Source organism: Aegilops tauschii, chromosome 3 (assembly GCF_002575655.3).
Source record: "Aegilops tauschii subsp. strangulata cultivar AL8/78 chromosome 3, Aet v6.0, whole genome shotgun sequence".
Lineage (NCBI taxonomy): Eukaryota > Viridiplantae > Streptophyta > Magnoliopsida > Poales > Poaceae > Aegilops > Aegilops tauschii.
Window position 1 is genome coordinate 626378121 of NC_053037.3, and position 14793 is coordinate 626392913.

The 14793-nt window shown below is 43.2% G+C and overlaps 1 protein-coding gene, 1 long non-coding RNA gene and 1 pseudogene across 4 annotated transcripts; all 3 read left to right on the forward strand.

Moving 5' to 3' along the window:
• Positions 1–478: 478 nt before the first annotated feature.
• LOC109771282 (uncharacterized) lies at positions 479–5582 on the forward strand. 3 transcript variants are annotated; one of them, XR_006671315.2, is made up of 6 exons: positions 483–800; positions 1044–1598; positions 2768–2938; positions 4273–4429; positions 5075–5176; positions 5319–5582. It is a non-coding gene; the product is annotated as an uncharacterized lncRNA (long non-coding RNA). The 3 variants fall into 3 exon arrangements; XR_005752994.3 differs by lacking the exon at positions 5319–5582 and having other exon boundaries at positions 505–800; positions 1044–1290; positions 1367–1598; positions 5075–5278; XR_002234765.4 differs by lacking the exon at positions 5319–5582 and having other exon boundaries at positions 479–800; positions 5075–5278.
• Positions 5583–7849: 2267 nt separating this feature from the next.
• Positions 7850–10882, forward strand: LOC141042578 (protein FAR1-RELATED SEQUENCE 5-like; annotated as a pseudogene).
• Positions 10883–11018: 136 nt separating this feature from the next.
• On the forward strand, positions 11019–13863 carry LOC109771300 (agamous-like MADS-box protein AGL62). The gene is made up of 3 exons (XM_073495818.1): positions 11019–11213; positions 13220–13489; positions 13546–13863. Exons 1-3 carry the CDS (start codon positions 11019–11021, stop codon positions 13861–13863), a joined length of 783 nt encoding a protein of 260 aa, XP_073351919.1.
• The last annotated feature ends 930 nt before the right edge of the window (positions 13864–14793 follow it).

Genomic DNA, 14793 nt, shown 5'->3' on the forward strand with positions numbered 1-14793 from the left:
TGTCCGTTTAGTTTCAGGAGATAGGCTTGATGAAAATTATGTCCGTTAGCTTGGAAATAAGAAGATTGGGTCTGCTGCGGCTCCTGGTAGAGAGGAGGATGGGGATCAGCAAGGCAACAATTCTGTAGGATTGGGCACGTGAAGGCCAACTTAAAAGAAGGCCCAGGTCATGCGACCTAGAGGCCAATTTAATAGAAGACAGGCCCAGTTGGGCGTAACTGGTCTATATTTTAATCTCAGTCGTCGATCTTTATTTGTAATATAAAATCAACGGATATAAACAAATGACTTATGCAGAACTATGAAAGCCTCCGTCCTTTAATCTTTACCTACTAATAAAGCAATACTAATAAAGCAGATATTGCGTCTGGTCGTCCGTCATTTGTACTTTTACAAAAAAGACCTTGGACTTTATACAAATCAACCCGCAGTCCACAGTAAGTGAAAAAAAAAAATGGTTCGTACGCAGCCCCGACTTGCCCGTCACTGAAATTGCTGCCCCGTACGAAGAACCCGAGGGTTTCACCCGCCGTCGCACCTCCGTCCCTCCGCCGCCGCCGCCGCGCCCCCGTCCCTCCGTCACCGTCGTCCCTCCACTCTGCGGTGCCCGTCCTCCATCCGCGGTCACCAAATCCGAACGAGATCCGCAACATCCGCCGCATCTCGCGCGACACCCAGCCGCAGCTGCTCGTCGGCCATGCGGGGAGCACGGACGAGCTGCCCGTCGACGTCCATCCCGCAGCCCCGTTGACGACGGTGCCCAGCCTCCTACACAGCGGGCGCCTCCTACTTGCCACAAGGTATGTCTCCCCTGCTCGCCGCTCCCCTGGATCCCACTCCCCCTACCATAATATTCCTATTTCGAGGCAAGCAAATTGTTTGATGGAATTTGACAACAAATTTGATTTTTTTTCTACGTAGCCAATTCAGAGTGGAAGATGTTGTCCTGGGTGTGTAGAGTATGCGCTGTGTGGCTTCTTGTGTTTGTGTGTGTGCATATATGTTAATTGGTGGATGGTGTGTGTATGTGTGTGTGTGTGCAGGGTGTGAACGGGAACAGCGAGTATGCTACGCCGAAAAGCGATACAGGGGCATGAAGCAAGCGAGCAGGTGTGCGCAGCGACCTCCTACTGCACTAATAGCCTTGACGGAGCACCGGGGGGCTCGACAGTGCATGCCGCCCGCCGGTGGACGCCTGGATGTGCGCGATGGAGATGAACCCCATGTCATCGCCTCTGTAGCCTGGACAGAGCTCCGCCAGTGCCGGTGATGAACCCCACATCTGTGCTGGTGATGGCGCTCTCCATCTACTTTCTCCACTGGCTATCAGAGAGTAGAGTTCACATTGTGGATTTTTTTTCTTCAGAGATGTGCTTCGGTCGTTGTTAGCTGTCGAATTTGTGATGCAATCCATCCCTATGTCGATGCCCAATCAGCAGAACAAAGCAGCTGCCGCAATTTATCGATTGGTTTCTTGGAGTGATTCAAACATAGGAAAGCCTGCTACTTGTGCAAGAAACGGGTTAAGAAATTTCAGTTTTCTTGTATTTCTCCGTACTGCGGACTTCACCGGAATTATGTCGGCCCGTGTAGCCAAGGTACGTGGTTCAAACTGCTCGAGTAATATTGATCTGGAGTTGTTTTGGCCAATCATCTGACTGAACCATGCTACAGCAACAGTAGCCAAAATTTAGTGTAAACTGAACCATGCTACTGTGTAGTAGCCAAAATTCAGTCAGTTTGTTTTCCTGTGACCTGAAGTGGCTAAACTGAACCATGATACTACACAATAGCCCAAAGTTTGACTGATAGATATGAGTATCATCATATAACTTTTGTTTATATTTCTAGAATATGTAATACCAGCAATGTTGTTTTCAGTTTGATAGGTGTGGCTGATAACTTCCAGTACCATTTACTATAACGCAGTATTGTGTGTTTTTTAAAGTTTTTAATAGTCTTTGCTAAAGCCGAGCTTGCTTCTTATATACTTGTCTGTGAATAGTTCATACATCACCAGAACCAAAATTCAGCATAGTAAATGAGACATAGTAAAGCTAATAGCGTGTGCATTTGATTTCCTACATCCCGAAAAGGGAAATATCCTTAGAGAATTGCAGTTGAGATGGCGCTAAATAGCTTTCGTTGTAGTTGTAATAGTGTGCTGTAAAATGCTATTTTGTTATCTTAGTTTGACTGAATATACTTGCACAATATGTACTAAGTAGCTGTTTCTATTCAACTATGATGATGTTGCACTAACATGTTAAAATAAGTAACTGATACTGCCAAGATCCGAGGTCAATTATTTGTACTCATGTAAATGGTAATCTCTGGTGAACAAGAACAGAATTTGATTCACCAAGTTTCATACATGTTTTGGCATCGCAACAGATGGTGGAAGAAGGGGTTTTTCCATTGTGCACCAGTAACCTACAGTAGGTTATCTGACATTGACCTTTTTTCTGTTTAGTTCTCAGTTATTGTGAAAGCTACGTTGTGATGTTGTGCTCAGTGCATGCCATGGTTCAATCAGGTCCAATCTAGCTCATTGGATCTTGATTCATTAGTTTATTTACTTGAATTTAATCTATGAACAGAATTTCATAATGTCAAGGGAAAGGAATAATTTTGCTCTGGGAGGCAATCTCATACATGGCTTAGTGCACACATTTTTCCTGTTCTTTGAGTTCTTTCTGTAAAGCAATCAGAAGATACACTCCTAATTCTTTCCAGTTTTATTTTGTCTTACTGAAATTCTGAATAGCCGAGAAGAGAACAAGTAGTACGTCTCTTCCTAGACAACCTGAATCTGAACGACTACGACTGCTGTGTACCAATCTGACTATGCAAGTGCAAGTGCAACTACATTGGTTGGATGCAAGGAAGGCAGAATCATCCGTGTGAAGCCAATATGACAAGGCTCAGTCTGCACAAGGTAAAAATCACAATGAACCTGGCCCCTTGAATATTTCTGTTTCTCGGTTGTTTTCAGTGGAGCCAACAGTGTAGCGGTTCTCTTTTCTGCTAATCTGAATTGTATGTGGCTGATTGGTTAATTGCTCACACACATTATTGTGGGTTGCACAGTGAATCTGCAGTTTGGTACGAGTGATTATGAGTGTTGATTATTCTCTAGGCAACTAAAAATTCCAAAATAATTCATCTTAGCCTTTATCTGTCATGCACTAGGATTCTGCACTAGACCTTAAAATATTTGTTAAGTCTGAATTGTGTGAGTTACTGATTGAATTTACCGGCTAGCTCGGCTGATTTGTGTTACGTTGTTTAAGGTCACAATGGGGTCTTATCAGTTGGCATTAGTGTGATCATGGAATTTTACTTGATGGGGTTTCAAATATACCATCTGCCGTAGATATATCGTCATCTTATTATATTGATCCTTTATTTATGTAAGGTATCTTGACGCATAGGCGTTCAACATTAGATGGGATATTCTGCTCATTTTTTATATCCTACTGTTCGTTTCCCATACTTGTGGTTAGCTGTAACGTAACTATGTCGGACCCAAGTAAATTAGTAACTTGGTTTAGATCTGAACTGTTATCTCAATCTAAAGACTAACAAACTTCTAGATAGAATGATTTTTGACTAGAATATGTATACCTCCTGCTTCCCTACTGTTTGCTGCATAATGCTGCTGCTACTACTTTGTTACTGCTGCTAATTTGCCCCTCTGGAACTCACAAGGAAGATATAAATTTGGTGACTAAAGCATATTTAATCACCTGTCCTGTTACAAAACATAGAATTTTTTTCTAGCACCAGGCATAGAATCATAATGCGAACTCAGTTCACACAGCATACATTCATTTTATTTGGGGAAATATATACTGAAATTGTATATATAAAATGAGACGTATTTAGGAGTTTCCAAAAGAGACGCAGCATAAGGAAACTTCAAAGCCGCCTCAAAGTATAGGCCTGTACTGCAGGTTGATTGTGGTCAGAACATATAAAAGAAGTTGATATAGTGGGTAAATCATGCTCAGAAAACATTTAAAACGGAATGGGCATCAAGAACCTTCAGATGATTCGACATCTGCTTTAAGTCTCGAGCTTCCTAAGAGCAAATGCAACCATATTATTATCCTACCTAATTGGACTTGCGGTGTATGAATTATTGGAAATTGCTTGTTTCATTATGCCATGTTGATAGCCAATTTCAACATTGGATCATCTCAACTGTGCTTTGATTTCTGAGGCATCATTTTTTATAGTGGACTGGACCTCTGATTTGCCTTCTTTCAGATGCATATGGAAACGCAAATATTTCCTCATGCTCAGTGTAGAGTATGCAAACTTCACACTGGAAATAAAAGATTGACATGAGTTTCCTCGCTGGAAAGCGGAAAGATTGACGCGCACAGTCCCAACACTGGAACCCGAAGGAATTGACCTGCTATAGGTATACTAATAAAAAGCTTAAATGCTAATCCTTCATTCTCTTAACTGGAAAATCATTAGCGTGTCAAACTAAACATTTATTATGCTGCATTAATATTGTTATCCATCATTGTTGTTTCTCCGGCTCAACAAATTCAAGTTATGGTGTTATGATTAACCATCCTTTTTTTATTATTTGTCTGCTATGTTTGGATGTTAATTCAACTGAACATTATTTGGATGCACTTCAGTTTTCCTTTCATTTTCCAAGGCTACATCAATTTGGTTCTCACTATAGAGCATATTTTAACTGACTACGCTGTTTTATGATCAATATAATAAATCGTGATAATTATTTACCCCTTCTGATTGAAAATCCCCCTCCCCGCTCCCACGTTTTGATGCTTATACTATTTTTTCTGTACAGACGAGATGGTCATAATTTAGGCTCTTTTCCGTGGCAACTCGAGTTGCTTCACATTTTCAGGGTTTTTTCTCTCCTGCTTCTGATGAGTACTGAGAATATGTGTTTATCAACTTAGCGATAAACCTACTTTTCTTGGTTGCAAGAATAGCATGCCAGTACTTTTAGAACAGTCTTATTTGTTGTCATGGTACGTTGAAAAGCATGTTTTGTTCTCCATGAGGTAATGTTTGCCATAATCAGGAAATAGACCGACATGGGGAGGACTGGAAGGGCGCGGAGGGGCACCGACGGTAGAGAGGGCGGAGCAGCAGCTCGAAGTGGGATGCATGCGTGTGTACAGAGGTGTTGCTTGCATTTTCTGAACTTTTGGTGATTTTTGTCAGGGACAATCACTTGAGTGATTGCAGTAAACGTACAGATTATAGAATGCCATTTCTTCTTCAATATCTCCTTGAAGTTCTGTACTAAATACTAAGGTCTACAGGGCTGCACTTGGTCATTCAACACTGAAGGTCAATGTTGCACTAAGGCTGGTTGGGTTCTGAACATGCAATAAAAGGAAGAAAAGTTAGCAAGGATTACAGATCTTGCTTCAAGAAAAATGTTGACTAATTGTTTTGACGCATCATTAGCTCTGACAGGAAAAAGAATCTGTAGGAATTGCAGGATTTCTTGAATTACATCATTAGCAGATGGCAAAGCCTTGAGGCTACCACTAGGAATGAAGAAAAAATGTGAAGATGACTGGTTAAGGAAATAGCAAGACTTGCATATTGGCATGAATTTAAATTTCTGGTTTCGGTCTTTTAGTTGATACCGGACTTAGGTGTGAGAAATTGACTCAGAATAATGACGCGAAGTCGAAGAAATCATCATAGTGAGGACGAGCTTGAGGTTGCAGTGGCGGAACCAAAAGTGAGTGCTACCGAAAAGGCGCTAAGTCGGTGATGCTTGCACTGAAAACCGACATGCATCTGCAGATCTCCCGCACATATCGTTGTCGGTTCCCGTCACTTTCCTTTCTTCCTAAGAACACCCAAATCCGTGCCTCCGTGCGCATCAAGGAGAAATGGATTATCACAGCCCGAGTCTACATATATGCAACCCACAATTAAAAGTATTGACTTAGCATTTTTTTAAGTGCAATTAGTGATCAATTTTATTTGATTTCAACTAATTGGTTGTACACTATTTATAATTGTTACATGTGTTATGTTATGTTATCAGTGACTTGATTTCAAGGCTGTAATTTTATTACCCATTGCAACGCACGGGCCTTTTTGCTAGTATTAGGTAAAGACTAGGTTTATAGGAGGCTGGAGCAAACTGCTCTTTGGAGTTACTGATCAACTTATATTCAAACAAAGTCGTTCAAGAGGGCATCAATTTTGCGAACATCAGAGGCTTCCCTAAAGTCTTGGTCTAGACTGTTCTTAATCTTTGGAATACTTGCCACAATAAGTGTTCAGTTGTGGCTCCTATCATCGCAGAAATTGGTCAGCTAGGTCCTGATATTACTACATTTGATTCAATATGTAGTCCGTGCTTCGGCACTCCATCTCATCTTTGTGCCAAGAATGTCTGCGCATCTATCTATTTTAAATGAGAGTTGGCTAGCCGAACCGTCCAGCTTCTGGGTCAGTAGTCTCTTGCATGATGGTCCAGAGAGCGTTTGGTCGAATAAATCTCTCTATGTTCCCCGAAAAAAATACAAATACAGAATGAAATCTCATACGGCGCCACTGAGTTTCAAACTTACGAGAGTTTTCGTCTCATTTACTTAACTAAGAGATGTGCTAATCCTATCATACATACTTATCCAAACTGTAATTTACGTTTCAAAAATTCTTCAAATTTTCATCAATTTTTTTTCGAAAATACTGACTTACACTTTTCTGCCTAGTCCTCACAATTCGGCAAAGAGTAGAACAAATCCACTGCCAATCAGGATTTTTAAGGTAGATAGCTCATCTTAGTGATTCCTCTCCTATCGCTTTTTATATACCCACCCCCTACCTCGAGATGTAGTAACGCACTCATCTGAATTGACCTTCTCCATTCTTGCTTTCTTTCTGTATGCCAGACACTGAGCAAGCAATGGTGGCCACTAATCAGGGGGTGGCTGTCGTCCGAAGAAGGGGTTCGGCTCATCTGCAGTCACGTTATTACTGCACGGGTACTGTACCAACCCAAATCAGCCATTCATTTAAATCTCACGGCTCTCATTACCCCCACCCGATTCTGTTAATAGATGGAAACAAACACCTAATTATGTGGTAGAAAATCTTGTACGGTTGCAAGATTGGCGCCAAACAGAACCACGAAGACTCACATTGGCGCCAAACAGAACCACGAAGACTCACATTGGCGCCAAACAAAACACCACCCTAATAATCGCGTTGGCGACAAACAGCGATCGATGGGTTCGGCTCCTCTACGATCTATTTGCCTTCGTCCTGCTCATCTTCCCCGTTCCTCTTGTTCGTCCTTGTAAAAGAACATGGCGGAGGTACGTTCATCTGTGGTCTGTAGGTGGCGAGATCAACTCCCTTTTGCCTTATCTCTCTTCTGATCATCCCCCATGTTCAGAGTGAAACCAAGGCAAGCTGATCTGTAGGCGATGAAGATTATCTCCCTTTTGTCTTCCTTCTACTAGCAACAAAAAAGAAGACAATAAATCAGAAGGTATGTGACATACACTCTGATTGTATTCATGTTCTGAAGGCACACAATTCGTAGATTGAGTTTGTGATGCTACTATTTTCTGAATGGAGGATGATAAGGACAAGATGCAAAACTTATTTTCTGCATCTTTTAGAGTATGTCAGAGTGAAAAGAAATAATTTTAATAGAAGTGATCTCTATTGTTTTGGACAAGCTCAAGATAAAATGCATGAATGTATCCAAATATTTACTTGTAACACAGGTGATTTGCTCATCAAGTACCTGGGATTTCCAAAACATGACAGGAGATTAATGCAGACGATCTCTCTTTTGTTGTCCTTCTCCTAGCAACAAAAAAGAAGACGATCATTCTTAAGGTATGTGACACATGTTCTGATTGTATTAATGTTCTCAAGGCAGCAAGGGAATTTTTGGACTGAGTTTGCTATTATATCACAGATTACACAAAAAGGGGAAGAGAAGGTCCAATGGAGAATATGACTACCTCTAATGAGGATGCTAACAGGTACCGACAATTTTGTTAAATTCTCAGGTCATATCATCTTATGATTGTAGTGTAAGCATACAAACAAATAAGTTATGTGTAATTTTTATAGGACAAATGTGGTTCCTAGTTGGATGCCTCAGATTGGTATGAAATTTCATTCCACAAAAGAGGCTTGGAACTTTTGGACATGTTATGGAGATCATATTGGTTTTGATGTAAGGATAAATTATGAAAACAAGAGCAAACTTGATGGAGTAATCACTTCAGCAAGATATGTTTGTTCCAATGAGGGCTACAGAAGAAAAGACAAAAGGGATAATAATACAAAGCGTCCTCGTGCAGAAACAAGGACCGGCTGCAATGTTCGAATGGGAATCACTATAGACCGAGAAGCAGGAAATTATGAGGTGCATGAGTTAGTTGTTGAACACAACCATGTGTTGCAATTACCTGGGACAAGCCACTTGATGCCATCACAGAGGAAAATTTCGGCCTTGCAAGCATTTGAAATTGAAACAGCAGATGATTCAGGAATTGTACCTAGAAAAGCCCATGAGTTAGCAAGTCGACAAGTTGGTGGTCCACTGAACCTTGGCTACACATGTCGTGATCGCAAGAACCACTTGCGAACCAGACGTCAAAGAGACTTGATGTATGGTGAAGCTGGAAGTATGCTCAAGTATTTTAGAGATAAAAAGAATGAGAATCCTGCATTTGAATATGACATGCAACTAGATTGTGATGAAAATATAGCAAATATCTTTTGGGCTGATGCAAGGATGATCATTGACTATGCTCATTTCGGTGATGTTGTTACCTTCGATACAACATTTGGGACAAACAAAGAGTACAGACCCTTCGGTGTGTTTGTTGGCTTCAACCATTTTAGAGAAATGGTCATTTTTGGTGCTGCACTTTTATATGATGAGACATTTGAATCATTCAAATGGTTGTTCAACACGTTCCTATCAGTGCATAACAAAAAGCAACCTGGAACAATATTTACTGATCAAGATGTAGCAATGGGTAATGCAATTCGGGCAGTATTTATGGAAGCATGGCATGGGTTGTGCACTTTTCACATAATGCAAAATGCCATCAGACACTTACCTCATAAGAAAAAAGACGAGGAAGGACCAAATGTACTTGCTGATTTCAGTGCTTGCATGTACAAGTATGAGGAAGAGGAAGCCTTTGAAGAAGCTTTCAATGCCATAAGAAGCAATGTGGAAACACAAACTTGGTTGGACAGCATCTACAAAGTAAAAGAGAAATGGGCAAGATGTTACATGAGGAATGCTTACACTATAGGCATGAGAAGCACACAATTAAGTGAGAGCTTGAACAGTGACTTGAAAGACCATCTAAAGTCTGGTCTTGACATCCTTCGGTTTTTCAAGCACGTAGAGAGGGTTGTGCAAGGAAAAAGAGATAACGAGGTAAATGAGGAATACGAGTCTAGGAAAAAATTACCTAGAGTCAGAATGAGGACTCCTATGGTAATCAAGCTAGCAAAGTTTACACACCATGCATATTTGAAGATTTTCAGAATGAATATGAAAGATCCATCTCAGCATACATCAAGCCATCGGTAGAACACAATGCATATACTGTTGCAATTGCAAGTCTTGACCCAGAATTCCCATATGAAGAAGAGTGCAAAGTACTAGTTAATTATGAAGAGCAAAAAGTTTTCTGCAATTGTGGCCAATTTGAAAGAGTTGGTATATTGTGTAGTCATGCTTTGAAAGCCCTTGATGTCATGAATATCAAGTATCTTCCAGGCCACTATATTTTGAAGCGATGGACTCGAGAAGCGCGAACCGACACTATTGAAAACAGCCATGGAAACATTGTTTTGGAAGATCCTAGATCAGAAGATAGACAACAGTTGAAGTTTTTCATGCACGAGTTTCTTGGCATAGCTTCACAAGCAGTAACATCAGAAGAGTGTATCAAACTAGTAGATGATGCTTTGAAGATTCTTAGGAAGCAAGTTGAAGAGAAAACTCGCACTACTACATGCAGAACTGAAGATATATCTAAAGAACCAGAGGATTGTTTAAAGGATGCTTCCCTAAAGAAAAAGGAAATTCCGAAGAAAAATTCAAGAAGAAAGAAAACATGGCTTGACAACCAGCACCCCAATAAAAAGAAGAAGGAGACAACTAAAGCAGTACCCAAAAATCAAACTCATTCTGTAAATCTCTTGCACCTATCTAACTACACTACTTATTTAATAGACTAATATAGTAACAAGTCAACTAATATTTGTTTTGTTTCTTGTTTTTATGTTTGCATAGAGAGGAAAGAATGACATTCCAGTAGCACAATACCAAGCACCTATAGAGCAAATGGCTGGAACAAATGCAAATGGTTTGCAAGAATATGGGTACTATGCTCGTCTACTGACGGTATTCCCACTTAGCATGTCTAACATTCCTTAAATTCGTTGGTAAACAATATGGCTTTTTATGTAATCAGTTATATCTCCCTTTAATTTGCAGAGTGAAGCTGGTGATCTTTGGAACTTATAAAACTATCATGGGATATAACAATAGGTTGATGCATGTCTGATATGTTGTCTTGCCAGATCGACAGATTATGCAGAAGGCATAATTGAATCAGCATACATGAGACGCAATATGTCGAGTGCTCATTACTTCAATTGGTTTAATTTCAATTGACTCCTAGTTTCCGAAGACAAAACAATTAGTTTAGTTTCAGTTAATTGCAACAATGATCTATTGAGTACTTATCACTTTTAAATATTCCAATGACATGCTCAGCTTTCTCTTGCTATGCTTTCACCCCTGTGACATCAAGAAATAGCAGCAGTACGGTATGAACTAATGGTGAAGAAAGGAATAAGTTAGTTCTAGATAACAGCAAGTAATTCACCTTTGGTTTTGCTACTGGGGCTTGGCCAGGCAGGAGGGCGCCGAGGTCCAGCTGTCGCGACCCTGCCGTCAGAGGCCTCCTGCAGCCATAAGATAGCCCGGCGGCCCAGGCATGCCCCTCGTCTGGTTGCTACCCTCCTCCTCGTCCAGGTCGGCCGTGCTGCTCCGGGACATCGCCGTCGTCGTATTCCTTGTCGAGCTCGTCGGGAGGAGACTCCAGCTTGCCGTTGTCGTCAAGCTCGTGGATCTCGCCGTTGCTCTGCTTCTTGTGTACTTCGCCGTCTCCCTGCTGCTAGCAGCGAGATACGTGTGGCGGTGATGCTGCGCCGTCTCCGGTCAGCTCTCGCAGCAGCTGCACCCTCCGGCCATCCCTTGCAGCTGGCTCGGCCGGAGCAGTCTTGTGGATTTGGGGAAACAGTGGCGGAGCTTCACTAGAGGAAGAAACAGTGGCCGAGCTTCACTAGAGGAAAGGGATAAGACAGAGAGAGAAGGGGCGGTGTGGGTCTTTTAGTTTTTTATTTATGAGACCAGCAATTCCACGTTGCAGAGCCACAGGATTAAAATAGACGGTTGATCCTAGCAGCTACAGCACGCATGCAGTATTAACTATACTGCAGAGGAGCCGAACCCCCGAAGAAGACGATCAAGTACCAGATCGTCAAGAGGATTCCCAACATACCTGATTCCCTAAGCGCTTGCAGGTGCTCTTCAATAAGTATTAGAAATCAGTGGCTGGAATTTAATAGATTTGAAAGACTAAATGTTAATAACATATTTTTAAATGAAAAAAAGTTTTATGTATAAATGTTCGTGCCACATTTATGAAAAGGGTACCCCAAATTCAAAAAACGTGGGCTGCTTACGGGAAAACTATTCAGCGTGTGCGATAAAAGATTTAATCGTGCGGCGAGATGAGTAGGACGGATGAGAGAATGCTGTGACGCCGGGTACCTGACATTTTTTTTTTTGTGTGGGTAATTTGAGGTGCGTATATATATTCATGTGTTGTATCAAATGTGTGCCCGGGAACAAGATAAATTATTGCCGGAATACGCTCATTGTTAGGAACATTTGCTTTTTGTGGCAAACAATATATACATGTACATTTTTTTGTCACGTCCCGATCGATTCAACCATGTGCGAACGAATGCATATATACTACTTTGTTTTAATGTATAAGTGGGCGCGGGGTTCCTGACATTATTTTGAGGTGACACGAGGTACGATGTGGGCTCGGGTACCGAGGTGACGGCGACCATGAAAAGCCGAAGGTTGCCGTAGGGCAACCAAGGATGCTTGGTAGCTCATGCAGGGTTGAAATTTTAGGACCAGTTTTTCGAGGTCCAAAGCACACCCATCGGGGATGGGCTGTCAGGGAGGAATGTATCATGTTTGCCTCCTAGTATGGGGGCCCATCGGACCTCTTTTTCGGCCTTATCCCCCAAAAACTTTCTTGGTTCCTATTCCGAGAGGACCTCTAGAGACGCCTTTACTTATCATCAAAGTCTTCTAGAGTATTCCACCCTACCCTACCCACAAAACCGCCACCCACCAACTAAACTCAACCATGCCTAGAAGTTAACCACTCCATTTGTTTGGGTTAATTAAGGAATCCCCGTAGATTAAGAAGGTAGGGTTGGTTCCCTCTTTGAATTAAAAAACCAAATCAATACATGGTATCCAACACACCAAAGGAGAACATACTCTGCCCGTTCGTCTCCCGGAAATCTAGATCGCCTGTCGCCTCCGCCTCCACCGTATCTCTGCTCCCCTCCTCCGGTATAATATCCCTCCGCCCTTCCCCACTCACCTCCCTCCCCACATTGGAAGTCTATCCGTGGACTGCCGGCGCCCTAGAACGCGCCTCCCCCCTCCATGCACTGGAGCCTGAATGGCGCTGCCTTCTCAATTTTGGGCATCGATCTCCGAGGGACGAGCAGCTTCCGCTCCGGTGGTTGCTTGCTCAGTGCCGGACCAAACTCCTCGAACCCCACCCACCGTCCAGATCCGGACCCGGCTTCTGCCCCGGTCCGCTGCCCTTCTCTATTTTCAACAAAAAATCCCGGATGCGCCCGAGCAACAGTTTCTCCAAGAATGGAAGCACGTCGTTGCTGCGCGATAGAGTAGCGAAAGCAGTTTGTTTCGGCAACATGAGTAAATAATACGGAGTACGTAGTTATCGTTGGACATACAGCTTAGCGCATACCGAATCGAATCTCATGGCCTATCACCACATTTAGTGCACGTAGATCAGTCATGATTGCTATATAATGCCCCCCGACCCCAGACGTAGCCACACACACTTCGCCACAGAGCGAGCGAGTAATAGCAGCGCCCAATCGGACGGGTGGCAGCGGCCGGAGGAAGACCGTCATTCGTCGGATCGAGCAGGACGATGCCCCGCACGTCTGCTTCTCCAAGGGCCGCGTGGGGTTCTTCAGCAAGTTCAGCGATCTGGCGGTCCTGACCGGTGCCCAGGTGGCCGCCCTCACCTTCTTGCCCGGAGGCAACGCCTACTCCTTCGGCCACCGCTCCGTCGACCCCATCGTGGAACGCTTCCTAGTGGGGAGGGTGCGGGGGCTGGTGCGAGGGAGGAGGGAGCTGCCGGCGAAGATCAGAAGCTGGAGAAGCTGCACCAGGAGTTCGACGAGCTGCGCAAAGAGCTGGTCCAGGTGAAGAAGCGGACCGAGCGTGATGAGGTCACAGTGAAGGAGCCTGAAGCGGGGGAGCCGATAGCGGCTTGGGTCGACCCGAACGTGCGCGAGATGGGGGACGAGGACATGGCGGCCTTCTTTGCCGCGCTGATGCAGGTGAAGCACGTCGTCTCCGAACGCGCCAACAAGGTTCTCTTGCGCGTCGATGTGAGCCGCATGGCGGAGGTGGCCCCGCCACTGCCGCTGCAGCTCTTCAGTGGCAGTACTGTTGAGTTCGGTAGCAGCAGGAGCAACAGATGCTGATGGCGACGCTGTCTCCGGCTGAGGCGTTCGCCTCCGGGATTAATATGCAGCAGCAGATGGTGATGGAGCTGCCTCCGGCACAGGGGGTCACCGCCGAGATGGATATGCAGGAGATGCCTCCGCCGCTGGTGTTCACCGTGGGGATGGATATGGAGGAGATGCAAATGGTGATTCCTCAGCCGCCAGGGTTCGACGATGACATGGGTATGCCTCCGTCACCGGAGATCCCTGCTGGGCTGGAGACGAACGCCGGCTGCCAATTCCCGTACTAAGAAGATGAGCTCCAAATCCGTGTCCATCCGTTCAAGTGAAATCATTAAACAATGGAGGATAGTTCAACAATATTTTGTCATTTAGTAACATCTCGACGAAATCTTTCGTCAAATTTATGTCGTTTTTTATTGTCAATAATTAATGGCTAAATCTGTGTTGTCCTGTCACTTGCTACTGACATTTAATGAAATACAGATATCTTCTCAAATGTACTACACACGTTCGCTGCTGGCTACAGGATTTGGAGTCAGCAATGTACTAGTGTTGACATCTTTTCTCAATGGACACACACGTTCAGTACTAGGGCTGCATAACATGGTACTCGCTCCTTTCCGGTTTATAGGGCATACAGTATTAGCACGTAAATAACTTACTGGCAGGGATTGTAACGATGCTTAGACTGGTTGTAGTGGGGAGTATCATATTACTAGTGTATGATACTACGTCAGTAATCCATAATATCATATATTAATATCATAGGTAGTATCGTAGCTAGGTCCAGGGTTCAATTACCTCAATCTAGCTCCGCGCAAGTTAAAGATGATTATCATTGGTACAAATGTCATTAACACATTTTTAGAAAAATGTAATTAACACTTTTTAGAATAAATGTAATTAACACTTGCCCATGACGCTTCATGAGCTATTATTTCGAGG